Raw genomic sequence first — 27913 nt, 5'->3', positions numbered from 1 at the left:
TTTCCTTGGAGGGGGGAAGAGAGGGAGGGGAGCAGGGGAGGGCCTGAGGGAGAGAGAGAGAATCTTAAGCATGCTCCACACTCAGAGCAGAGCCCGATGCATGATCTGAGTCAGAATAAAGAATCAGATGCTCAACGGACTGAGCCACATATTCTCTTTCTGTTTTAAGCAACAAAAAGACAAAGAAAGAAAGGTAAACTAAGGATCCTTCTATATCACTCCTACTCTTTAAAAAACTCTTCAACATTCTTATTTAAGAGGAGACATTCCTAAAGAAGATACACTATACTATCACTATCAATCTTGCCTAAAAAAAGTTTTACAAAAAAGTATATAATTTTTATGGAAATTAATATTATGGATAAAATGTGGTAAAAATACTCTTGGCAAACCATAAATTTGATAAGACTATAATAACAATATCAGCATAAAACCCTTCTTAACATCGCATATTCCCCTTCAGGCATTACTCCAAGTTAACAACTAAGTTGAAAAACTGAAATGAAATTTAGTACGCCAAATGCATTAAGAAATTCCAGTAACAAAATTTAAGCTAATAATTCAGCACTGATACTGAAATTTAAACTTCATTTTCACTGGTAACCTCTAAGAAGGAATGATTTGGGGGAGGGTGACAGATTTTCTTCTAGTCTTCCCTAGTAATGGTATAATCTATTTCAAGGAAGTTTCTATTTAACAGAGCATGCTGCTTTCCTATCTTCGAGTTCCCTTCAGAATTTTTGAAGTGTCGTCATATCACTGTTGAGTGTTTCACAAGTAAACATGCCACTAAAGGTTGTACATTTATAAGAACATTCAAAGGAATGATGTAAACACTTGTACCTTACACAGGCCAGGCTGAGTTTTTTGAATTGCTGCAATTTCTTCAAGTAAACACATGAAGGATTTTGTAGAAATATAAAAAAATGAATTTATGAAGTTTTTTTTTTAATTCTGTAGCAAAATAACCAAAAATAAAATGATCTGCAGACACAATAGAGGAATCGGAGGGTTTAGTTTAATCCAGTCCAGCTTTCTCAAAGTTTGAAGTGATGAGTCTTATGTGGACCTTTGGGGTCCTTGAGAGATAATAAAGCTATAAATAATTCAGGGACAGGCTCAGATTCCCAAGGTACTTGCGAACACATTCAATCTTTCTGAACATGCACAGGGTTGATTAGAGTAGGAATCTTTAATTCTGTCTAGTATCAGTTTTAATTGAAGTTTAATATTCCAGACAGAATAAAAAAGTTGATATTGCTCTTTGTTATAACTACTGCATATCCTCTGGTATTTATAATAGCCACCAGGACAGTTCACACTCATGGTGTTGGTTGCATAAACACAAGAAATTATATAAATTATATAAACACCTATTTAAAAGAAAAACATTGTAGAAAGTCAAATTTTAACATTCCGAATTTATTTAAAATAGTTCTTTAGGGAAGTAATAACATTCTGATTATAACGTTTTGGTAACAGCAGTCAATAACAGTATCAATGGCATGGCAATTTTCAATTATACAAACCATGTTCGTTACATGGGCTTTGGAGCCTGACAGACCTGGGGTCAAATCCTTTCTCAGCTTTCACTGGCTACATGAGTTATGGAAAATTATATAAACACTCTGAGCCTCACTTTCTCCATTTTCAATAGGGGGATGATCAGCCTCACAAGTTGTGTTGTGAGGATGTTAATTGAGGATATGTGAGAAGCACTAAGCATGATGACTGGTATATATATGGAACTCAAATTTCTCTTCCTGCATTTCATCTGGAGAGTCCCGAAGCTTTCTAACTAAAATGCAGACTTCTGTTTCATGTAGGGGAATAGAATAACAGAACTTCAAGTGTCACAGCGTTCCCTGACCTGAGCATAAATTGAACAGAATGGGGCATTAAGGAGGTGAACTTGGATGCTCCTGCAGTGATCCAGGCCTAGGGCGAAAGATGGAGAAGTGGAGTGGGAGTTGAAAGCACTGGGATGGAGCAGGATATGGTGCAAAGAAAGAACTCATGGAAATAGTTGAATGATTGTGGACATGGAGGGGGAGATGTGAAAAGGCCAAAGCAGATGAAAGGGTGGCATGTGTGTGGACCTCAGTGTCATTTCTTCTTATGCCATCACTTCCATCCCTGCCATGTTTATGATCACCTGTCAGAAAACAAATGCCTCTTCCATTTTAACTAAATGTAAGACACTCAAAAAGGAAGGAGAAGTCAAAATTTAGTAGCAGCACGCATGGATCTGGAAATAAACCTTTCCCCAGCTCCGTCCCTGCATCTGACTCCAGCTCACCACGAAGAGTTTCTTGGAGATTTCATAAAGGCTTTTAGATCATTTTGTGTCCAAATAAATTTGGGCAGTGTGGGACTATTTTCATGTAGGACATGGACTAAATTTATCTTCCTTTTTACAAAACCAGTTTAAATTACCCTACATGTGCTGGAGATGCAATGTAGAATTTTTTGTTTTTAGAAAAAGAAAGGAAAGGAATTGAGGAATAGTTTTCTATACTCTCCAGCTTATTAGGGAGCATGAAATCTTCCTATAGAATGGAAAAAAGTAATCTGGAAAGGAATTTCTAAAGAAAAGGATTCTAAATTCCTGAGGCAATCAAAACCACTTTCCAAAGTGTAATGATGTATACAAATGAGAAAAAAAAAATGCTGTGCCTCGGTAGAATGGGTAGGAGGGGGTATCAACATGTAGGTGAAATACAGAGCTTCTAAGGAAAAGCAGCAGTTCATATCTGCATACTTTAAATAAGTATACACATAAAATTGCTAGGCTCCAACCTTGATGTTATTTTTGACCTGTTAAAATCTTTGGCTTCCTCATCATCCATCCAATAAGAAGCCCTATTGATCCTATTTGATCCTATTTCAGAAATAGTTTTTACATTTCTCTCCTTTATAATTTCACTTCAGCTGTTAGTTTTAAAGCTGTTCTTTGTTTCTTCTTCCTTAATTACTTACATAGTAATCCAATTTGTCTACTTACCTCCACTCTCTCTGCTTCTCTCCATCCTCAACACTCCTACTCTAATGTTCTCTGATTTTTGTTTGTTTGTTTGTTTGTTTGTTTGTTTGTTTGAAACAGAGAGAGAGCGAGAGCGCGCAAGCTGGGGAGAGANTGGAAAGGAATTTCTAAAGAAAAGGATTCTAAATTCCTGAGGCAATCAAAACCACTTTCCAAAGTGTAATGATGTATACAAATGAGAAAAAAAAAATGCTGTGCCTCGGTAGAATGGGTAGGAGGGGGTATCAACATGTAGGTGAAATACAGAGCTTCTAAGGAAAAGCAGCAGTTCATATCTGCATACTTTAAATAAGTATACACATAAAATTGCTAGGCTCCAACCTTGATGTTATTTTTGACCTGTTAAAATCTTTGGCTTCCTCATCATCCATCCAATAAGAAGCCCTATTGATCCTATTTGATCCTATTTCAGAAATAGTTTTTACATTTCTCTCCTTTATAATTTCACTTCAGCTGTTAGTTTTAAAGCTGTTCTTTGTTTCTTCTTCCTTAATTACTTACATAGTAATCCAATTTGTCTACTTACCTCCACTCTCTCTGCTTCTCTCCATCCTCAACACTCCTACTCTAATGTTCTCTGATTTTTGTTTGTTTGTTTGTTTGTTTGTTTGAAACAGAGAGAGAGAGAGAGAGAGCACGCAAGCTGGGGAGAGGGACAGAGTAGGTGGGGGGGAGAGAGAGAATATTAATCAGGCTCCATGCTCAGCACTGAGCCAATGCAGGGCTGGATCCAATGACCCTGGGATCATGACCCAAGCTGAAATGAAGAGTCAGATGCTCAACTGACAGAGCTACCCAGGTACCCCTAATATTCTCAGATTCTACAGTCTATGTGGAAGTGACTGAACTCTGGGAAGGAGATAAAAATGTCATCTTAGAGTTCAAAATGCTTAAAATATATAATTCTGAAAATAATTAGATGTGAAATTTCAATTTTGGATAGCAGATTTGAAAACATTTTGATAGAAAAAGGTGAAACAATTGCTAGAAATACACTAAAGGAGTATAGCTAAAGAAGGTTCGGGGATTCAAAAAGTGTAATTCTCTCTAGAGAATTATAATTATTCAAAACAAGGAAGAAAACATTATTTAACATAGTGGTTAAGAGTCAGAAACCTCTGAATTCAAGTGCCAGAACTGTGCCTTTGCTGTGTGGATCAGAGCAATTACTAACCCCTTTCAAATATCAGCTTTGTCTTCTGTAAAACAGAGGTGAGATCAGGAGGGTTGAGATAAGAATTAAATATGATTAATAAGAGGACAAATAAGATTATTAATTAAAAGTTCCATCCACACAGTGAAGGGTCAATAATGTTAGCTATTACGGAAAGAAACTGCTTATAGGGCCCTCGCATACACCAGAGTTTAAAACAGGTACATGAGATAAAAGCAAGTGCAAATAAACAAAGACAAAAACAACTAACAAAACAAAATAAACAAAAATGGTAAAAAATAATATGAAGGAGGCTAAATTTATTTTCCATAAATTGCTAATTAAAAACAACTCTAGTCAGTAGAAGATAAACAAGGAATATTATTCCATGTTCACAGTTGGAAAGGAGGAGGCTGATATACTTTGATGATTGGGGGAAAAAGCAGAAATGCCCAGTATCTCTTCAGATTCTACTTCCCCTGTCAAAGAGAACAGCTTTTCAAACTATGTATGATGGTATAAACATAAAATTAGATGAAAAGACATGATGAATGAAATTGTAAACTGTAATAAAGTATTTCAATATTTTCCAGGCTCAGAAGAGCATGTCTTAAGGTAATTAAAAATAATAAAACGTGGATTTTTAATTACCTTAAGATGTACTGTTCTGAGACTCCTTGATCAATAACTTGATGAAGATCCAAAAGTCATACTGATAAAATATACTTGTAAAATATATGGATGATCCAAAGCTAGGACATATGTAATATGTGTTGAATAACAGAATCAATCTTTACAAGTATGGTGATATACTGAAACACTGAACATATAACAAATATGAAATGTTAAAGGGGCAGTTTTAATCACAAAGCTAGCATTCAGTTAACAAAAGCTACTGGACAAAAACAAATACTGAAGGCTTAATAGTTCATGGACAGAAGGTCTAGCAGACACAGGTGTGATATGATGGTTTTAAAAAATGTGCTCTTTGGCTACCTAAATATTAGTAATGTATACATAAAAGGAAAATATTTTACTATTTTCTGTTCTAATAATGGTCACACAAAGTCAACATATATACAGAAACAGAACGACAAGTTATATGTTGTACAATTATGGCAACTGGGATGATGAGGAAAAACCTATGGAATGCTTCAAGATACATGACTTAGAGGTATATGTAACTATATTAATCATGCCTTTTTATTTTCTGTATTTCTGATGCTCTGACATCTGAGACCTTGTTGACCCTGGGAAGATTGCCTCTCCCAGGGCTATCCAGTTCCTAAAGACAGTTAAACACCTATCCAAGAGCATGCTCTTCAAATGCAAAACAACCAGTTCAGGGTCCCTACTCTCAACCANAGAGAGAGAGAGAGAGAGAGAGAGAGAATCCCAGGAGGGGCAGAGAAAGAGGGAGAGAGAGAGAGAAGTGGGACTCAACCAAAGTGGGACTGTAACTCACCCGATACAGGACTCTAGCTAATGAACTGTGAGATCACAACCTGAGCTGAAGTTGGATGCTTAACCAAGTGAGCCACTCAGGCACCCATACAATCACTTCCTTCTTAAGCTGAGCTGCTACCTCCCTGCCCTCATCACCTCAGGGCCAAGTATAACACAATTAGAAACAGCCCCTTTACAACAGTGATGACTGAAATTATCATCCAACTAGCCCATCCTAAACCTGTTTACCCAGCCTTGTCTGGCCTTTCTTATAGGAACTACCATAAAGGCTCTTGTCCATGCATTTCCCTTATTCTATCCACTGCTGACTCTAATGCTACACCATGGGGCCCTAGATGGTGTGGTGTGCTCTCTCCTCTTTGGAAATTTCAGTAACTAGCTTTTCAATTGCAGTCGTCTCCTGATCTGATGAACTCACCAGACCCAAATAATAATAAAACCTACATTTTTAAACAATAATGATAAAATCTTAAGATCTGGAAGAAATATTTATATTTTCATCTACCAAACATTGAGCACCTACTAGTGTTAATCACCATTCTATGTAAAGAACCTAATTAGAAGAAAACTCTACCTGCATGTATAGGATTGTATTCCCTCTTCTATGGCTTACTTTCTGAATGTACTTATTCAAGTTCCTTCTAAATCATATAATTAGTTGATTATACTCAAGGGTAATAATAACAGCTGGCATGCTATCCACTGTTCATTCAGAACTGTTGCCAGCTGTTGAGCTGGAGATGGATGCTGGAGACTCTGAGCCAGGCCCCTTTAGTTGCTGAGCAGTTGGGAGGTTTGGGACATCCTGGGACAGGATATGAGGTGATAGTGGGGGTAAGGGTAATAGCACTGACACATTTCAATATTAGAATTACTGGCATGGCCATCCTTGTACTTTTAAGTTGAATATTAGTCCTGATAATACATCCTTTGGTCTCCTCTTTGTCTCTTGGCCTTACCAAGTTTCTTCAGCTATTGTTTATATGAAGAAAATTATAGACTTCAACATATTGGTCATCATGCTCTGAATAATGGTTAGTGTCTTTTTAAAACTGTGCTACTTNGGGGATGAGCCCTGGGTGTTATGTGGAAACTAATTTGACAATAAACTATTTGTAAAAAAAAAAACCTGTGCTACTTGGGTAACTCAAGAAGTGGTTACCAGCTCCAAGTGGACGTCACTTCTGATTTGAACTCTATTTCTATTAGGACCACAAGAATAGTGCTTTGTTTTCAATATTAATAAAATAAAAATTGAATGTGTCTTTTTATGAAGTGGTTCACTGAAGTAAAAATGATAGAATTCATTCATTCTCTAGCTGGCAAGCAAACTAATTAAAAGATTATCATATATTCCTTAAGCCAGCAAGTCTTTCAATATATTTTAAATTACATTTTGATACTATAATCTTTATTTCCATATTACAAAAGTTAATGTGCTCACTAATCTAAAAAGTTGCATACTTGACACTAGACATTTCAGCTAATGTGAATTAGCAGTTCTGCTGAACTTGGAAAAGAAGCGGGGCAAAGGCAAAAGACACTGTTTGAAGGAATAATGATCATGCAGTCAAAAAGTACAATACTCGGCAAGATTTTCTGTTTTCAGGATTAGAAACATTGTTCTATTACTAATTTTAATACAATTGTGTATTACAGTGTTAAATGTCATCTGATATTGGCAATGAATCCTATGATGAAAATTTCTACTAATTATTTTTTCATTAAAAATTAAGCCACCATAATTTACCAAAAATGTTAGATCTAATTCTTTGAGAGTATAGATATAGATAGATAGATAGATATAGATAGATAGATGATTTTTTTGATGTTTAAATGAAATAAGTTATTTTACTTATTAAATGGAATTTTGCCAAGTTTTAAAGCTGTATAATAGATGTAGCAGATTTTAAAAAATGTTTATTTTATTTATTTTGAGAGAAAGAGAGAGCACAAGCAGGGGAGGGGCAGAGAGAGCAGAATAGAGGATCTGAGCCTGACATGGGGTGTGAACTCTCAAAAGGTTAGATCTTGCCTTGATCTGAAGTCAGACACTTAACCAACTGAGCCTCTCAGGCACCTCCATACAATAGGTATTTCAAACTGTGATGTAGGTCATTAACAAATATCATAATTAATTCTTGTTTCAGACATGGATACCTTGTCAAAAAAAACCCCACCTTTATTAACATTTCATTTTAATACCCGAAGGAGCCCATATTTTACAACTAAAAATATTTTCTAATCAACCTCTAAAGCTGTATCTCCTGGTGGCTGAAATCATCAAATGCAAGTTTGCTTAAAGGATTTACTTGATCTTCCATAATAAGCTATTAAATAGAGCTTTCAGAGCTAAATTAAAATGGACATCAAATTCCCTTGTGAGATGGAAATGTCCAATTGTGTAAAAGGATAATAAATCAGATGTATTTGCTAGAACTCAATGAAAATAACAGGTATTTGGTTATAGATGGGGATAGAGAATGCTCAGACAAAAAAGTTTTATGTCATAGTCTCAGATTTTCTTAGTTGGAAACATACTTTAAATGTTTTCTAACTCAATTGCTCATTTGAATATTGAATTTTATCCATGAGCTCCAATCTTGTCTGAATACCTACTTGCTCCCAGGGCAGCACATTGCTTCTTTGTATGTTCTTTCAGATCCCTCACTGGGAGAAACACTCATGCTTTCTTAACTTCAGAGCCTTTCTAAGCCAGTGGAGAAAAGCAGGATGCCACCCAGTTTAGAAATGCACTGTTAGCACAGGTTAAGCTTTTGTTTGTTTCATCTAGTGAGTTGTTGGTTGAGACAAAACTTCCTCTAGAATAATTTCCATTGAATTAAAGTAGCCTTTCTATCTATATGTGACAAAAGAAACTCATTCATGTGGAAGAATCCTCAGGTTTAGTTGTCTCCTTTCCCAACATTTTAGAAACTGCCTATCTTAGTTTAGGGGACCTCTGGGATCCTCAGGGAAAAGTTACCAAATGAGTTCCACGTCTAGTTTCTCAACTTCCTTTATGTTATCAGAATTACCAAATATTCCTTTAGATTTCCAGAAAGAAGGGAAATCTAGACTTATTCCTTTGAATAAGTTTGGGTGGAGAGGCTAGTGAGAAAGTCTGGGCGGTTACAATATATGCTGTTTTAGATGACCTGGATTTCTGGTCTTAATTCTACCCCTAGTGAGCTTTATAATCCTGAGTGAGTCACTGTATTTCTCTGATTTTCAGTTTCCTTATCAAAGTGAGAATGAATATAATTACAATTCAAGGTTGTTATAATAATTAAAGGAAATAATACAGAATGTATAAAAAACATAAACCTCTTTAAATTTAGCAGCAAAGCCACTTTGTAACCCTAATGCCTTGATGGGAAGTAAAAGAGTTAACACATGTCTAGAAAATGTGTAGAATTCACATTAACCAAATGTCATAGCAATTCAGAATAAGCTTTTAAACTTGAGGATTTTGGTTCTTCTCACCTGTCACTCTAAACACCTTGCAGGAGCCTAGGCAAAAATTGAAGATGGTAGTTTTCTGATAGTGAATAGAATGATAATAAAAACAACGGCTGCCATCACTGTTTGTGAGGTGCGAATCACTGTTCTCAATCGCTTTACATATATATTCTCTTTCATGGGATTATGGCTGGGAGGGACTGGTCCTGGATTTGTCTTTTTTCTTGTCTGTCCTTTGCTGACAAAAAATAAATAATTAATAAATAAATCCATGGGTCCTATATTTGATTAAACATTAAAGAACACATTTGGCCTTATTTCTGAAGCTCCTTCATGACTGTTCTCTGCTGCCTTCAGGACCATAATTTGGGTTGTCAACCTGTACTTAGGAATGAAATTTTGAAGAAAATGTCCTTTGCTTTGCACTTGAGTGAGGAGGTTAAGAATAGGCAAATTTCAGTTCTGAATTATTAAACTCATGATACTTTTTAGATGAGAATTCTAAAAAATGTATATAATTCCTGTGCATGTCTATTCTCATTATATGTAATTTCAAGTATTTATACTTGTTTTAAGTACAAACATAACATTTATTGATCCATCCATTCAAGTAATAATAGAATACTATTATTTAGATACTATCTAGCTGCAGAGAAATATAGATAGCAGTTAATGTCACGTCATTCATCACATCTGCCTTGATAAACTAGTTTTTTGAAAGCTACCAAAAACAACAAACAACAAAAACCTCCCTGCTTACTTCTGTTTTTAATCTTATATTAATACTTTCTTTTACTCTATGTTTTTCTTCTTTCACAATTTCCTTTCTCCGCAGATTAAAGAATAAAAGCAATTTTCTTCTTCACATCCTCTCTTGCTGATTAATGTTGCTTCTACCAGTAAGTCTTAGACTTTTGAAGATGACAGAATTAATGCTTGCTGCATCAAGATAGGATTTTTAGTGCTCTCCATTAAAAAGTGTGACAATGTTTACACACTCTTACATGCTGTTTACTATTTCTGTTTATATTCTAGGGGAGGAAAGGAGGCTCTTCATCTCACAAGAGTTTGAAAATTCTATCAGAACATTTTCACAATATCAGTATGGAGGGCACTATTCTCATTTTCTTGACAGAATATCAGTGCATGCCCAAGGTGCACTTGCAGCTGCATATCTATTTTGGGCAGTCACTGAAGATCAAAGACAAGAATGGGCTCCTAATGCCATCCATTAACTGTTTGGCCTTCTATATCCTCAAGAGAAAATCATATTTTATGAATTCTTATACAATTAAGTTGGATACTTAATCAACTACCCAAACTTCTTGGCTCCAGCAGTTTACATAGAATACAGCTCCATGATAAGTGAGCATCAGTACTCTGAAATTCTAAGTGGCCAAAAAGCTAACAGTTATATGGCCGTGTGGCCAGCAAAGGGAGACATAACCCTTGACAACCACAGACTCTTATGTCATTTTAGGGTGAAGTATGCTAAGGAGTAGCACTATAATATTTTGGAACATATAATGTTGGGAACTATAATGTTTAAGGGGTATAATGATGGGAAAGGCATATATGTGGAAAGCCTCAAAGTTGAGCAGTTATATTTGAAATCAATCATTTCTAGTTATGGGATCAGGACTTTATTTTTTATTTATTTATTTTTTTTACACTTTCATGACTTATTTATNTCCTTCATAAGTTTTCTATAGTTTTCATCATACGGATCTCTTGTATGGGACCAGGACTTTAAATCTCTGGTAAAACATTTTCTGTTTGTCAAGGGAGCAATTATATTTTAAGTTTTTCAAATCATATTTAAATTAACCAGCATGTGTATTTTAATTCATTTTACACACTGGCATAAGTCTACAATTAGTAGGATTTGCTTAGGAACATGATATGATGGTTTCAGAATTATTCACAATATAAATAATTTATGAACTTTGTAATATCAGCTTTATGGTTTGGAAATAAGAAAAAAATGCTATAATAGATAAAAATATATTTCAAATCCTTTTGAATAGTAATTTCTGTTGCCTTGATCATTTATGCTACAAATACTTACTGAGTATCTTCCTAATATAGGAGCTGCCATACTGTGATGAACTGAATATAGTTCCTACCCTAAGGCACTCCCTGCCCAGGGTGCAAGAATGCTGGGTAAATAGGCAACTGCCTGTTTGGAATCCTCCACGTGTTTGTGTGCCGTTAGTATTATTCACAGAAACAAACATGCTATATTGGGTTGTTAATCACCATATAGTCCCTGCTGCTTACAGCACATTTTCTCATATACTGTATTAGAACTTCTACTGTAAATTTCCCTGTCAAGAAACAGAAACCCTTCAGTATAAAACAGCATGTATCAAAGTGAATGTTCCATCAGTATAATATATATGTTTGCAATGTGTTTCAATGGTTTTCTTCCCATTTCCATGCCTTCCTGCCTCAGTCTTCATTCCCTAGTGCCCACATTATGGTCTCCTACATGGTGTTTTCCCTCAGCCTCATTGCTCTCAGTTCTTCCTGGCATGTAAATTTATTATTTCAGGTGTACTTAGAGTCCTGTTTCCACAAGTACATTTTCCTGGCCACTCTCAATGACACTTATTTCTCTGAACTGTGGGTTCTTTTATCTGTACACTTTAGTACTAGGTCCTGGACTAATTCATTTTGTTGGAAAATTGTTTTATGTGCATATTTTGCCTTCCTGATACAGCAAGAAGCTCCTTTTGGATGGGGAGCCATGTCTTATGAGCTCTGACTAAACTGGTAGGTAAGTCTTATGAGTGTCTTATGAAATTTTATTTAAATTAGAACCCTCAAAGCATTAGGCGTAGTACTGAGCATCCCATACAAATTCAAAAGTCACATACTGAAAGGCTACAACCAAGTTGTTCTAATGTCAGTGTATACTAGTTCAATGTAATACTCAAGGAGAGTTACTAAGGCAAATTTTTTGATCAGGAGTTACTTACTAAGGCAAATTTTTTGTTGAGAATCATCTGCTCCACCAAAGATGACTCATTATGGAAGAGGTGGGGTTGCATATGGCTCCACATATGAGGAAACCACCAAAACTCATCTACAGACCCCAGAAGATGGTCATCCCCTTCATCTTCTTCTTCAGTTCCTTTGGAGGAAAAAAGATTATTCAGTTAATTCCACTTAGAATGATTGTGTCTGTCTGTCTGTCTATCTGTCTATCCATCCATCCATCCAATTATGTACACACATGTATGTATTTAGAAGACACTATTTATACTCTTTTTGATACATGTAAGGCTTTGAACATGAAATGTAGCAAAGTAAAACCTGTTACTTGGGGAACAATAAGAGACTGTGACAAAGCTCTTTTAAAAGTTTTTCAACATGAGACATAGGTACAAAATCACTGCAAAATGGAAATACACAACTATCCCCAAGGACATTAGAACTCTGTTAGTGTATTTGTATAACCTGTAGTTTGGAGAAAATGGAGGGATGAGTACGAAGTTGAACCAAGGGAATATGAGTAAAGAAACGAGTGGCAGAGCTGTAGTAGCAGGTCTTTCTGACATAGGTTGTGACACCAGAGTCACAAAGAAATAATTCCATAATTTATTTGGGTTCCTCATTAGCTCTGAGAAGAAGTTACTCAGTATTTAGTGAAAACTAAGGCACAAACAAGGAGGAAAAAAGGAAATGTAGGAACTGTTTTGGGTACATTAGAGAAAACAGAAGCGAAGAAAGGAGACAGGATGAAAGTGAAGTAGAGAGGCTGAGAAGTGGTGAAGTCACAGTAAAACAAGCCAAGCAGGTCCTTGGTGGACTCATGTTTCTCATGCTTGACCTTCTCCTCAAGTTCCTGGAAGCAGACTTTCCAACAAGAAACTCCTGTTTCCGGGGTGTTTGGGTGGTTCAGTTGGTTAAGCATCCGACTCTTAATTTCAGCTCAGATCAGGATCTCCCGGGTTCTTGAGATCAGTCCCGTATCTCAGGCTCTGTACTGACAGTGTGGAACCTGCTTGGAATTCTCTCTCTTTCTCTCTCTCTGCCCCTCCCCTGAATGCACACATGCACGTGCTCTCTCTCTCTCTCTCTCAAAATAAACATTAACAACAGCAATAATAACAAAGAAACTCATATTTCCTTCAGAGTCAGCCCTGTTGTTATTCCTCTGATTTCTTCTTTTATAGGCATGTTTTATTTCTTCTATTTCCCCTGACTGGCAGTTTAGCTGAGTATGGGAAATTCCACAGTTTTCTTGAGGGGTATGGGACTCTCTTTGTTCTTTACTAAAACATGAAATGAGAGCACTATAAGGTGCCTCACCACTTTCCTGGCAGATGATGATATTAATCATCACAAAGTTATGCAACCACACTGATATTTCAGCCACAACACTGAATCTAATAAACTCCTAGAATACAGAATAGTAGGTTTTTCAAATGATGTGCCCTCTGTGTGGAAAAAAAAATCTTCTCTAATATTTTCAAAAATTTCATTTTTCTGATATGACTGGTTTCCATAGTCCCCTACAGGCTAAAGAGGGAGGGTGGACTGCTGCTCTGCCCAGCCAACTAAGCCCATGCCTGATACTACTGCTATTACATGCCTTTTCCCAAGAGAAGGAAGACAGTGGCCATTGGCAGGAAAAGAATTAGATCCTATGATTTACTGGGCAAGGAAAGTGACTTACCAATGAGGTGCACACTCATTCTAATTTATATAGGAAGAACAAGTATTAGTAATGTAGGATGAGTAGAATAACATAATACTTCAACATGGACAGGCTTCAATTTCACTTTCATATTGTTAAATACTTGTTGATGTAAATGAACTTTTTTCTTTATATGTACAGGGCACCTTTAAATTTAATCTGTTTTATTGCCCTAATTTTTTTCCTCTTTATCACACACTCATGTTACCGTAATATAGTGGAACAAGGATAGCCTTTAGAGTCAGAGAAGTTTTTAGTTTACTTATAGGCTCCAACACATTTGAATTGTGTGATTATAGGTAAGTCACATAACCCCTTAATGTCTGTATTTATGTGGGTAAAAATATGGATCCCAATACCTATTTCATTCTTTTTGGGAGAAAGTGGCACTATAATCCTGGCACATACTGGGTAATCTAAAATGCCTTTTTCCTTTCTTTTTATATTTCCTACTCTTGCTCTCCTTGTGTCTTATTTCAGGTCTCCTTGAGTTTTGTTTCATTTTTTTCCACAATGATACTCCATGAGAGTATAGGGCAAGGCCTCACCTGTGTGTTTTGTGGCAGATGTGACATAGTGTTCAAGACCAAGCCATCATAATTAACTGCCTGGCCTGATTAATGAGTCACCAGCTTGGGACTTCTGAGTGATTATTTTACAGCTCATGAAAGACTTCTAGAGAGCAATGCAAAGTAATAGGAATATGGAGTCAGGGTTTAGAATCTCTGACAACCTCAATCATTGCAGGGTTTTGAGTCTTGTTACCTTTTAGGTGATAAATATGGTGCCCTGGTGAAGAAACATTTGTTACATGTGACTGGCGATGCTAAAATACATGTTTTTCTTCTTTGGGAGGGGGAGCGGACACAAGAATGATATCATTTAGTTTCCCCACTATTAAACATCTCTACTTACACCCAAGAGACTCTCCTCTTGCTTAACATTTTGCATGTCCTCAGGAAACCATATTAGTGAAGATTACTATCAGTTATTTATTGGAATTTTACTCTCCCACACTGAAAAGAGGCATGAGTCTCTTGGGGTTTCCCAGTAATCAGTTCATTCCTGGATTCTACCTTTTGTCAAGCATTGTATTAACTGTTTCATAAGCACCATCTCATTTAATTCTCACTACAACCTTATGGGGTAAGGGCCACTGCTAACTCTATTCTTCAAATAAGGGAATTGATATTTGGAAAGGTGAAATAATTTGTCCTGAGTCACTGCCAAGGTTGGTACAGAGCCTGGTTTCTTACTGGACATTTTTATTGTGAGATGTGGGAAGTGCTCAAGTAAGGAAAGAGGACAAATACTTCAGAAAAAAAAAGGAACGAGAGCAACTGCCTACAGACATTTTTTAGCATTCAGCATTGGGCAAAAAATTGAGTTGCCAGAAGTATTTTTTTCTATTTCTGTTTTGGGAAAAAAAGTTTTTAATTATTCTTAGTATTTAGGGTGATTTTCTTTCACAACACAACATGGTCAAGTTTTAGTCTCTGACTTATAAATTCTATTTTTTTTAATTTAGAAATTTGTTTTATTTATTTTTTTATAATTTATTATCAAGTTAGTTAAAATACAGTGTAGTTTTGGCTTCAGGAGTAGATTCCCATGATTCATCATTTACATATAACACCCAGTGCTCATCCCAACAAGTGCCCTCCTCAGTGCCCATCACCAATTTTCCCTTCACTCCCCCCAACCCTTATCAACCCTCAATTTGTTCTCTGTATTTAACAGTCTCTTATGGTTTGCCTCCCTCTCTGTTTGTAACTTATTTTTCCTTGCCTGGCCCTATGGTCTGCTGTTAAGTTTCTCAAGTTCCACATATAAGTGAAAACATATGATATCTGTCTTTCCCTGACTGATTTATTTCATTTAGCATAATACTTTCCACTTCCATCCACATTGTTGCAAATAGCAAGATTTCATTCTTTTTCTTTTCTTTTTTTAATGTTTATTTGTTTTTGAGGGAGAGAGAAAGTGAGCAAGTGCACTAGTTGGGGGGAGGGACAGAGAGAGGAGACACAGAACTGAAGCAGGCTCCAGAGCTTGACATGGGTTTGAACCCATGAACTACCTGAGCCAAAGTCAGACACATAACCAACTGAGCCACCCAGGAGCCCCAAGATTTCATTCTTTTTCATCAGTGAGTAGTATTCTCTTGTGAATATGTGTGTATGTGTGTGTGTGTGTGTGTACATATATCATATATATATATATATATATATACACCACTTTTTCTTATCCATTTATCAATTGATAGACATTTGGTATCTTTCCATATGACCTCTAAATTCTAACCCAGATTAAACAACTCCAAATTCAGGGCCCTTAACTATCATTCATTGACCAAACTTGGAATTTAGAAATAAGATCAGCATTTACAAATTCAATATAATATTGCCCTTCATATTGTTAACTAATTCTGTAATATAGTTAAAATTTACCAAGATTGTTGGTTCTCCATGATTTGGGGAAATATACAAACCTATAGAACCTACAGATAAAGGGAAGGAACCTTTTTGCCATTCAGCTTCCTTTATCAAGGATTGCCAATTGAATAATAAAAGTACAATTTATTTAATGCATAAGATTTGGGCTCTGCCTGACCTAAAGTTAAGACTACTTTTGGCACGCAACTAGCTGTATGGCCTTGGGCTTCTCTAAGTTTCTATGTTCTTATCTAGAAAACAAGGTAAGGTATTCTTCAATATATTCTTCAATAAGAATTCAGTGAATTCCTAGGATTCATTGAGAAGGTACACGAAAAGTGCTTAGCTAAATGCCTAGAATATGGTGTTGCTCACTAGAAAGGAACTATGATTTTATGACCTTAATCTTTTTAAGGTCATATAATTTCTCAAAAAATTTCTCAAAATTTCTCAATAATTTCTCAAAAAATCTATAAACCCTTCAAAAACTTAACTATATCAAGCAAGATGGAACCATTTCCTGAAAGAAAGTCTTACTATTATGACACTACTATTTTTCTCCTTCCCTTTGAAATTGAATAAAATAGTCTTTAATGGGATAAAGAGTTACTCATTTAGAAAGAAAGACAATATAATTCAATTAAACTTTACAATATCTAATTTTTTAAAGATTCAGAGTATTAAACTTTATTCTCACTAAAAAATGACTTTATTGGTTTTAGATAAGCCTAGCTAAGTTTTTGTGGAAGATTTCATATCATATGCAGATAACAAGATCCTTTCAAGCCTTGGCCTTAGCTTTCTCCTGTGTTCTACTTTCTTTGGCTTAGGTAGTGGCCATTTTTACTGTGAGCTGTGGGAAATGCCCAAGTAGGGGAAGAGGACAAATCTCTCAGAAACAAAAAGAAAGGAGAGTAATGGCTACAGCCAATCTTTAGCATTCAGCATTAGGCAAAAAATAAGTTCCCAGAAGTGTTTTCTTATTTTTATTTCTATTATGTTTGGGAAATAAAGTTTCTAGTTATTCTTAATATTTAGAGTGAGTTTATTTCACAATGTCATATGGTAAAATTTTATTGTTTGATCTTGCTTGTTTCAAATAAATACTAATAGTTAAATGTTTTTTTGTTTTTACTTTCACTGAATCATTTGTTCATTAAGCCATTTTCAATAGTCATTATTCTAGTTGCTGATGTTAAAACAGTGAAGCCTTCATGGAGTGTTCATTTTAGTAATAGAAGAGATGCAACAGATAAGTAATTTAAAGACAAAGTGCACCCGCTCATAATAAAACTCTTAGCAATCTAGGAATAGGAGGAGCTCCTTTAAGCTAATAAAGAGTGTCTACAAAACAGTCTGTTGAAAGAATTCCCCTTGAGAATAGGAAAAAAAATCTACTGGACGATTTCCCCTAAGGTCAGGAATAAGACATGTCATCATCACCACTTTTATTTAATGTTGTACTGGTGATCTAACCCAGTGCAATATAGGTAAGGAAGAAAATTCGTAAGGCTCAGAAAGGAAGGACAGTTTTAGTATCCAAAATTTACATGATTGTATAAGTAGAAAATAAAATTTAAAAAGACTTACAAACTATAGAATTAATAAATGAACACAGCAAGGTTGCTAGATACAAAATCAGTACACAAAATTAACTGTATTTTTACATACCATCAACAAAGAAATGCAAAATGAAATAACAAACAAGACACCACTTGATATTGCATCAAAAAACCCCACCAAAGAATGAGTCTAAAAACAGTACATTTTATTAAGTGCAATTAAAGATGACCTAAATGTATTCAAAAATTGGAAGACTTAATATTTAGGATGGCATTTCTACCCCAAATTAATAGGTTTAATACAGTCTTAATAAAAATTCTAGCAATTTCTTTGTGGATATTGGTAAAGTGATTCTAAAAATCTATATGAAAATGCACAGGGCCAAGAATTTCCAAGGCAATCTTGAAGATGAACAAAACTGTAGAACTTACACTAGCAGATATTAGTATTAATTATAAAGTTACAGTAAATAAGATACTGTGATATATATAAATAGATCCAATGAACAGGAGAGTATAGAGTCCACATATATGGTTATGTATGACAATGATGACACCATGATGCAGTGGGGAAAGGATGGTCACTTAATACTTGGTGCCAATTAGATCTGTCTATATGGAAAAAAGAAGATATCTTGACCTCTATCTCATACATACAAAAAAATCAGCTCCATATAGATTTGGGATTTATAAGTTTTAAGAACATAGAAACATATTTTTATAATCTTATAGTATGCAAAAATGTCTTTAAAAAGACACAAAAAATCTACCATAAAGGAACAAAAAGATGAACTAGACTACATTAAGTATTTTTGGTCATCAAAACACACCATTAGGAGTGTGAAAAGAAACCCACACAATAGGAGAATGTATTTGCAACACATATAACTGATGAAGGGCTCATTAAGAATATATAAAGAAAAAGAAAGAAAAATAATATGTAAAGAATTTCTACAAATTATTTTTTGTAGAAAATGCATGCAACCTAATAGAAAAAAAAACTCAGTTCACAAAGAGGATCTCCAAATGGCCAATAAATACATGAAATAAGCTCAAGGTTACTGCTCCTGAGAGAAATGTACATTAAAACCATAAAATATCTCTACGTTTTCACCAGAAAGGCTAAATTTAAAAAGACAAACAATATCATATGTTAGTGAGAATGTGGAAAACTCATATACTGTTGAGAATGTAAATCAGTACAATCATTTTGAAAACCTGGCATTTTTCTACTACAGTTGGCCATAAGCGTGCTATATAACTAAAAATTCTACCCCTACTTGATAACCAACAGAAAAAATAGTTATGATCTCTGAAGGACAGGCACAAAAATGTTCTTAACACGATTATTCAAAAAAGCTGAAGACTAGAAAAAAAACATATACATGGAAAGGAATGGAATAAAGAAATTTTGGTATATTCAAACAATGAAATGCTATAAGGCACTGAAAATGAACGAATTACAACTATACACAATAATATCTGTAAAACCAGAATAATATTGAACAGGGATGCCTGGGTAGTTCATAGGCTAATAAAACAAGCTGAATATAGAAGAGCCTATACTGTATGATTCCTTTTATATACATCTCAAAGCCGTGCAAACTAGTTTATGATATTAGAAGTTAGGATAGTCATTTTCTTTGAGAGACGCTGGTGACTGAGGAATCACAAGTTGGGTGGGTGTGGGGATTCTGGTAGTATTCTCTCTTGATTTGCATGCTGGTTTGTTAAAATTCATTGAGTACCACACTTACTACTTATTGCACTTTTATATATGTAAGTTATACTTCAATAGAAAAGGAAGGCCATTAGATAATGACATGATGAATAAATGTTCAAACCATAAATATTTTGTAAAGGTTGAAAAATGATATGTTAAAGGGCACCTGGGTGGGTTAAGCATCCAACTTTGGCTCAAGTTATAATCTCACCTTTCTTGGGTTTGAGTTCCATGTCGGGCTCTGTGCTGGCAGCTCAGAACCTGGAGCCTGCTTCAGATTCTGTCTCCCCCCCTCTCTCTGCCCCTCCCCCACTCGTGCTCTGTCTCTCTCAGAAATAAATAAATAAACATTAAAAAATGATATGCTAAATTGAATCGAATAATATGAAGAAAATAAAATAGGAGAAAGACATGGAATGTAGGAAAGTATAAGAAAAGGGGTCACAAATTTATTTATTTATATTTATTTATTATATTAAATTTATTTAATTAAATTCAGGTTAGTTAACATACAGTGTTGTATTGGTTTGAGGAGTAGAACCCAGTGATTCATGACTTACATAGAACACCCAGGGCTCATCTCACCAAGTGCCTCCTTAATGTCCATCACCTGTTTAGCGTATCCCCCCACCCACCTCCCCTCCAACAACCCTAAGTTTGTTCTCTGTATTTAAGAATCTCTTATAGTTTGGCTTCCTCTCTGTTTTTATTTTATTTTTAAATAGAGTAGTCAGAGAGGCCTTTTGAGAATAATTAACCTCCTTTTTCTTACCTGTATGATAAAATTTTCCTGAAAATCCAAGGTTGAATGTAAAATTTGTGATTTGTGCACGCAAAAGATTCTGAGTGTCAAGCAGGGCCTGGAATACATAATTAAAAAACAAAAATCAGCTTGGAGAATGTCATTGAGAAGTTTTAAAAGATATCTTCTTTTTGCATTCAAAGGGTAGAACTACTCCTTTATACATGAGAGAATTAAATGATGGAAAGTAGTGTCTTTACCAATTTATAACCAGAGAGATGCTTTCAAGATTACATACACATATACATATATTTATCCTTCAGCTTGCAATAAATTAGTAAAAAGTGTCAGCTAGAAAAAGGAAGTGACATGAAAAGTTTATTTTGCATGTATTAAAGGAAGTATTATCTAGAACATAAAATACATCTCCTTTCATTTCTCAGGGACATGGATCACCAGTTGTCAAAAGAAGGACACTCTTTAAGTGAAACTATGCAAGAACATATGTTGAAAGGAAACCTTGTTATTTCTCAGATATGCCTTTGGTCTTCAAAATCCTAGACTTTTCAATCTTTAAGTCTTAGATTTCCACAAGACAGTAATTGTTCTTCAAATAGGGATATCATGATAAAGTAAATCTCTAATTTGGCCTTTCATTAAAAAACAAACAAACAAACAAATAGCACTTCTTCTGGAGGTAAAACTCTTTTAAAACAGAGTTTTAATTATTACATCTTATAAAGTATTTACTGTGCTTCGAATTAAAAACAATTTTTTAAGTTTATTTATTTATATTGAGAAATACAAAGACAGGGTAAGCAGGGGAGGAGCAGAGAGAGAAGGAGAGAGAGAGAATCCCAAACAGGCTCTGCACTGTCAGCACAGAGCCCGATGTGGGGCTTGATCTCATGAAATCATGAGAACATGAGATCATGACCTGAACTGAAACTGAGGGTTGGATGCTTAACTGACTGAGCCACCCAGGCAGCCCACGCTATGAATTTTTAATGGACTTCTTTTCTTTCTCATTCTTATTTAAATTCCTATTCTTTTAAAAAAATTTAATGTTTTATTTACTTCTGAGAGAGAGAGAGAGAGAGTGAGCAGGGGAGGGTCAGAGAGAGAGGGAGATACAGAATCTGAAGCAGGCTCCAGCCTCTGAGCTAGCTGTCAGCACAGAGCCCGACACGGGGCTCGAACCTACGAACTGTGATATCCTGACCTGAGCCACCCAGTTGCCCCAAATTCCTATTCTTATATTTCTTTTCTCCCTGCCACCCTCCCTACACAGATAACTAGGCAGAAAGTAACACTATATGCTAGATTTGTAGAGGATCTTAGTTAATACTTTCATGCACGAGGAAACTGAGAAAAAATGAGCTGCCCATTTTCACAGATAAAATTAGTGGTATATTGTAGACTAAGGATATAGATTGCCTGATTCCATATTAGGCACTCCTTTTCCCCCTTTCCATAGTACAAGTGGGCCCACAATAAAATCTTTTTTTAGCAGCATAACTGACACCTGGAAAACTTGCCCCATCATGTTCAAGGTCTCAGTCTTTTTTGGGGAGCTAAATAGATATACCTTTTGTTCAGAGATTATCCCATGATTATATGCCTTATCTGTGGATATAAGTGATTCTCCTTATTGTGTAAAAACAGAGGAAGAAGACTTCTGAATCTCTATTTAAATTCATCTGACCAATGGGAAGTTTTTGAAATTTAGGTATCTAAATCTTCTTTTTGTATCACTCCTCTGTTTACATGAACGACTTTGATTGAACAACTGAACCATAAAACATGTGGGTCCTGAGGAAAGACAGGTTTGTTTGTGGATCTCCACACCTAAGTATAGAAACAAAAGGGTTAATGATGGCAGTGTCATTAGGGGCAGGTTAGATTCTGTCATCAAAAGGTCTGAGCATGAGTTGGGCAGGGAAAGGAGGATTTGGCCAACTCAGCAGTGACAAAGTGAGTAATATGGACACAGTCTTATTGTTTAAATGGGTGAGGAGTGGTGTTGCCTGGATGTAAGGTGTGAGCCTTTCTCCTTCTGTCCTTATGGAAGGAGCATAAGGTATGCAATTAGAAGGTATGGAAATATTTATTATTTATTTATTCACTTACTTAATTAAAGTTTTTATTTATTTTGAGGGGGGGGGCACAAACCATGAGATCATGACCTGAGCTGAAACCAAGAGTTGGACACTTAACTGAATGAACCACCCAGGTGCCCAGAAGGTATGGGTTTAAACACCATCTCTGGGACTTATAGTGAAGTCATGTAAGACTTGGGAGTCAGAGTCCCTCAGCTGGAATTCTGGATCTGTCTCTATTCAGTATTGGGCATGTTATTAACATTTTTAGACCTCAGACTCATCACATGTAAACTATGGATAATAACAATTACCTCAAAGCACATCGTGAGGGTTACATGCTTTTATGATCTTGGCATAGTGACTGGCACATAATAGGTGCTCAACAATTATTAGTTGTTCCTCCTCTCTTATTGCAGCTGCTACTATCAGTACTATTAATATGGTTGTTGTTATTGTTAGTGATGGTAGACAATTCATATTCTCTGACTTTTCCCTTCATTTATTAGAGTGGAGATAATTATGTAACTCACAGAATTGTGATGACGATTCTAAAAGGGATAATATATGTAGGAGTGCTTGATAAGTTTTTTTTTAAAGTGGCATAAAATATGAGGTGTTGATATAATTATCAGGAATTATATATTTTATGTATATAATTATATATTACTGATAATTATATCATTCATTTGTCTCATTTACTTAAAAATTGTTTTTCTAATTTCTCATTTACCTTCAGTCTCCTTTAGCCTTCCCTCTCTCCTTCTTTTTCATTTCTTCTCCCCAGTAGAACATTCTAGCTGGCTCTTTTTATTTTTCCTTCCCCTTAGATCTTGTCTTCTTCTTTATCCACCTTACTTTATTTATTCATTTGCTCACTTTATTCAGTGGTTAAAATATAGACTTGAAATCCATTTTAAAATAATTTCTTGTGTGTTCATTGCTTTAATCTTAAAGTTGGAAGATTTTTCTTTTTGTTTGTTTGAAAATAAAATCCTCAGCTAAGCTTGAGTTTTGCTATATGACCCTTGATTGCCTTTTAAAACATTTACAATACTTGATAAGAAAGCAAAAGAACAAACAAACAAACCTATCCTGTTCTTTAGCCTTAGAAGCCAAATTATATACCTGTGAACTAACCTCTATGTCAACTAGAATATGTTGATTCAAATTACTGAACTAGCCATGATTATTCAGGTTTCAGTTGGCATCTTACACATGTATTTGAAATTCTAGAAACAAACACTAAAACACATAAAAGATATACTGAAACAGATAGTAGATACAAGCATTATGCCTATATCTGGTGAAAAGAGAAATTTATTTCTAGATGTTGTTTATATACTTAATATAAACCCACAGTATCTCTTATACTGTTGTTTTTAGAAGCCATATTTTGGAAGTATATATGAAAACAATGTTATATATTCATCCACTACTTTCATCTTTTCAAAATATGCTTCTGAAGTGCTACAAGCTAGAACACCAAGCAATATTCTTACATTCTATCCTTTTCATTGAATTCTTCATTGCTAGAATGATTTTATTCAGCATTAGTCTATTTAAAACTGAGCTAGTCTATTATTGCTATAAATAAAGTATTATAAAAATAATATAAATGATTATTTTCTATGTGTAACATGTCAAAAATGGTGTGGTAATATCTAAAAATATAATCATAATAAGCCAAATCAATGTTCTGGTATCAAATTCAGAAAACCAACTACATTTTGGGCAAGTAAACCCTCTCTGATGTGCAGAGTATGTTGGTCATGGAGGAGGTAAAGAATCACAACCCCTTGCAGAGGTATCAGTTAGTGGTCTCCAATTCAAGAACCCTAAGAACAGATTTCTGTTGTCAGAAAAAGTCTGGTTATTGAAAAATGGTACTTTTATTTTTAACTGTTCCAAAACTTTCTATATAATTAGGTAGGTAATTTCTATAAAATTGGTAAGGTAATTTACAATTCCACGCATCATTAATTATTTTTAAAATAACACATTACTAACCTTACACCTAAAGGAGCTAGAAAAGGAACAGCAAATAAAGCCTACGCCAGCAGAAGAAGGGAAATAACAAAGACTAGAGCAGAAAAAATGGTATATAAACAACAACAACAACAAAACCAGTAGAGGGGAACCTGGGTGGCTCAGTTAGTTAAGCGTCCAACTTCAGCTAAGGTCATGATCTCATGGTTCATGAGTTTGAGCCCTGGGTCAGGCTGTTTGCTGATAGCTCAGAGCCTGTAGCCCGATTCAGATTCTGTGTCTTCCTCTCTCACTCTGCTCCTCCCCTGCTCACACTTTGTCTCTCTTTCTCTCAAAAATGAATAAACTTCAAAAACAAACAAACAGTAGAACAGATCGACAAAACTAAGAACTGGTTCTTTGAAAGATTTAAAAAAATTGATAAAGCTCTAGCCAGACTTATCAAAAAGAAAAAAGGACTAAAACAGATAAAATCACAAATGAAATAGAGACCACAACTGACACCATAGAAATACAAACAATTATAAGAGAATACTATGAAATATTATATGCCAACAAAACTGGGAAATCTGGAAGAAATGGACAAATTCCTAGAAACATACTGAAACAGGAAGAAATAGAAAATTTGATAGGCCCATTACCTGCAAAGAAATTGAATCAGTCATCAAAAATCTCCCAAGAAATCTGTGCCAAAAGGCTTCCCAGGGGGAATTCTACCAGATATTTAAAGAAGGGTTAATACCTATTCTCAAACTGTTCAAAAAAGTAGAAATGGAAGGAAAGCTTCCACACTCATTCTATGAAGCCAGCATTACCTTGATTCTAAAACCAGACAAAGACCCCTCTAAAAAGGAGAATTATAAGCTAATATCCCTGATGAAACTGGATGCAAAAATTCTCAAAAAGATACTAGCAACTGAATTCAACAGTATATTAAAAGAATTATTCACCTTGATAAAGTGGGATTTATTCCTGGGCTGCAGAGCTGGCTCAATATTCACAATCAATGTGATATACCACATTACTAAAAGATAGGATAAGAACCATATGGTCCTGTCAATAGATGCAGAAAAAGCATTTGACAAAATACAGCATCGTTTCTTGATAAAAACCCTCAAGAAAGTAGGGATAGAAAGAATATACCACAACATCATAAAAGCCCTATGTGTAAAACCCACAGCTAATATCATCCTCGATGGAGAAAAACAGATCTTTTCCTCTATGGTCAGGAACATGACAGGGATATCCACTATGACCAGTGTTGTTCAACACAGTACCAGAAGTCCTAGCCTTAGCAATAAGACAACAAAAATAAATAAAAGGCATACAAACTGACAAGAATGAAGTAAAGCATTCTCTCTTTGCAGATGATATGACACTCTATGTGGGAAACCCAAAAGACTCCAACAGAAAACTGCTAAAACTGATACATTAATTCAGCAAGTCACAGATTATAGAATCAATGTACAGAAATTGGTTGCATTTCTAGACACCAATAATAACGCAGCAGAAAGAGAAATCAAAGAGTTGATACCATTTACAATTGCACCAAAAACTGTAAGATACCTAGGAATAAACCTAACCAAGGAGGTAAAAGACCTGTATGCTGAAAACTATAGAAAGCTTAATGAAAGAAATTGAAGACACAAAGAAATGGAAAAGCATTCCATGTTCATGGATTGGAAGAACAAATATTGTTAAAATGTAGATAGCACCCAAAGCAATCTACACAGTCAGTGCAATCTCTATCAATATAGCATCAACATTATTCACAGAGCTGGAACAAACAATTCTAAAATTTGTATGGAACCACAAAAGATCCCAAATAGCCAAAGTAATGTTTAAAAGGAAATCCAAAGCTGGAGGCATCACAATTCCAGATTTCAAACTGTATTACAAAGCTGTAATCATCAAACAGAATTGTACTGGTACAAAAGCAGACACAGAGATCAATGGAACAGAATAGAAACAGAATAGAGAAACAGAAACGGACTCACAAATGTATGGCCAACTAATCTTCAACAAAGCAGGAAAGAATATCCAATGGGAAAGAGTCTCTTTAGCAAATGGTACTGGCAAAACTGGACCACTTTCTTATACCATATTCAAAAATGTATTAAGAATGGATGAAAGACCTAAATGTAAGACAGGAATCCATCAAAATCCTAGAGGAGAAAACAGGCAGCTGCCTCTTTGACTTTGGTTGCAGCAATTTCTTACTAGACATATCTCCAAAGGCAAGGGAAACAAAAACAAAAATGAACTATTGAGACCTCATCAAGATAAAAAGTTTCTGCACAGTGAAGGAAACAATCAACAAAACTGAAAGGTAATTTTTGGAATGGGAGAATATATTTACAAATGACATATCAGATAAGGGTTAATATCCACAAATCTATACAGAACTTACCAAATTCAACACTCAAAAAAGACAAATAATCCAGTGAAGAAAAGGGCAAAAGACCTGAATTGACACTTTTCCAAAGAGGACATCCAGATGGCTAACAGACACATGAAAAGATGCTCATCATCATTCATCATCAGAGAAAAACAAATCAAAACCACAATGAGATACCACCTCCCATCTGTTAGAGTGGCTAAAATAAACAACTTAGGAAACAGATGTTGGTGAGGATGCAGAGAAAGAGGATCTCTTTTGAACTGCTGATGGGAATGCAAACTGGTGCAGCCACTCTGGAAAACAGTGTGGGGTTTCCTCAAAAAATTAAAAACAGAACTACTATAAGACCCATGAATTGCACTACTAGGTATTTATCCAGAGGATACAAAAATGATGATTTGAAAGGACACACACACCCTAATGCTATCAACAATAGCCAAATTATGGAAGGAGCCAAATGTCCATTGACTAATGAATGGATAAAGAAAATGTGATACACACACACACGCGCGCGCACACACACACACTGGAATTTTACCTGGCTCAAAAAGAATGAAATCTTACCATTTGCAACAGTGTGGATGGAACTAGAGGATACTATGCTAAGTGAAATAAGTCAGGGAAAGACAAATATCATATGATTTCACTCATATGTGGAATTTAAGAATCAAAACAGATGAACATAGAAGAAGGGAAGGAAAAATAAGATGAAAAGAGAGAGGGAGGCAAACTATAAAAGCCTCTCAAATATAGAGAACAAACTCAGGGTGTCTGGAGGGGAGTTGGGTCAGTGGATGAGCTAAATGGGTGATAGGCATTAAGGAGGGCACTTGTGGGGCGCCTGGGTGGCTTAGTCGGTTAAGCGTCCGACTTTCGCTTAGGTCATGATCTCGCGGTTCGTGGGTTCGGGCCCCGCATCGGGCTCTGTGCTGACTGCCAGCTCAGAACCTGGAGCCTGTTTCGGTCTGTGACTCCCTCTCTCTCTTACCCTCNCCTTCCCCTGCTCATGCTCTGTCTCTATCTCGCTCAAAAAAAAAATAAAAACATTAAAAAAAAAAAAAAAAAAAAGGAGGGCACTTGTGATGAGCCCTGGGTGTTATGTGTAAGTGATGAATCACTAAATTCTACTCCT

The 27913-nt window shown here is 35.4% G+C and overlaps 1 protein-coding gene across 1 annotated transcript in view; it reads right to left on the bottom strand.

The window, feature by feature from the left end:
* The window catches only part of LOC144232035 (bifunctional heparan sulfate N-deacetylase/N-sulfotransferase 3), a 181986-nt gene that overhangs the window by 109643 nt on the left and 44430 nt on the right, over positions 1–27913 (bottom strand). The window contains exons 2-3 of the mRNA XM_077764718.1: positions 20323–20410; positions 12107–12261 (exon numbers count right to left, since the gene is read on the bottom strand). Of these exons, the coding sequence (XP_077620844.1) occupies positions 12107–12261; positions 20323–20410 (243 nt within the window). The remainder of the gene's footprint in view (positions 1–12106; positions 12262–20322; positions 20411–27913) is intronic.

The sequence above is a fragment of the Crocuta crocuta genome, unplaced genomic scaffold (genome assembly GCF_008692635.1).
Source record: "Crocuta crocuta isolate KB4526 unplaced genomic scaffold, BGI_CrCroc_1.0 scaffold708, whole genome shotgun sequence".
Lineage (NCBI taxonomy): Eukaryota > Metazoa > Chordata > Mammalia > Carnivora > Hyaenidae > Crocuta > Crocuta crocuta.
This window is presented reverse-complemented; position numbering and strand designations above follow the sequence as displayed.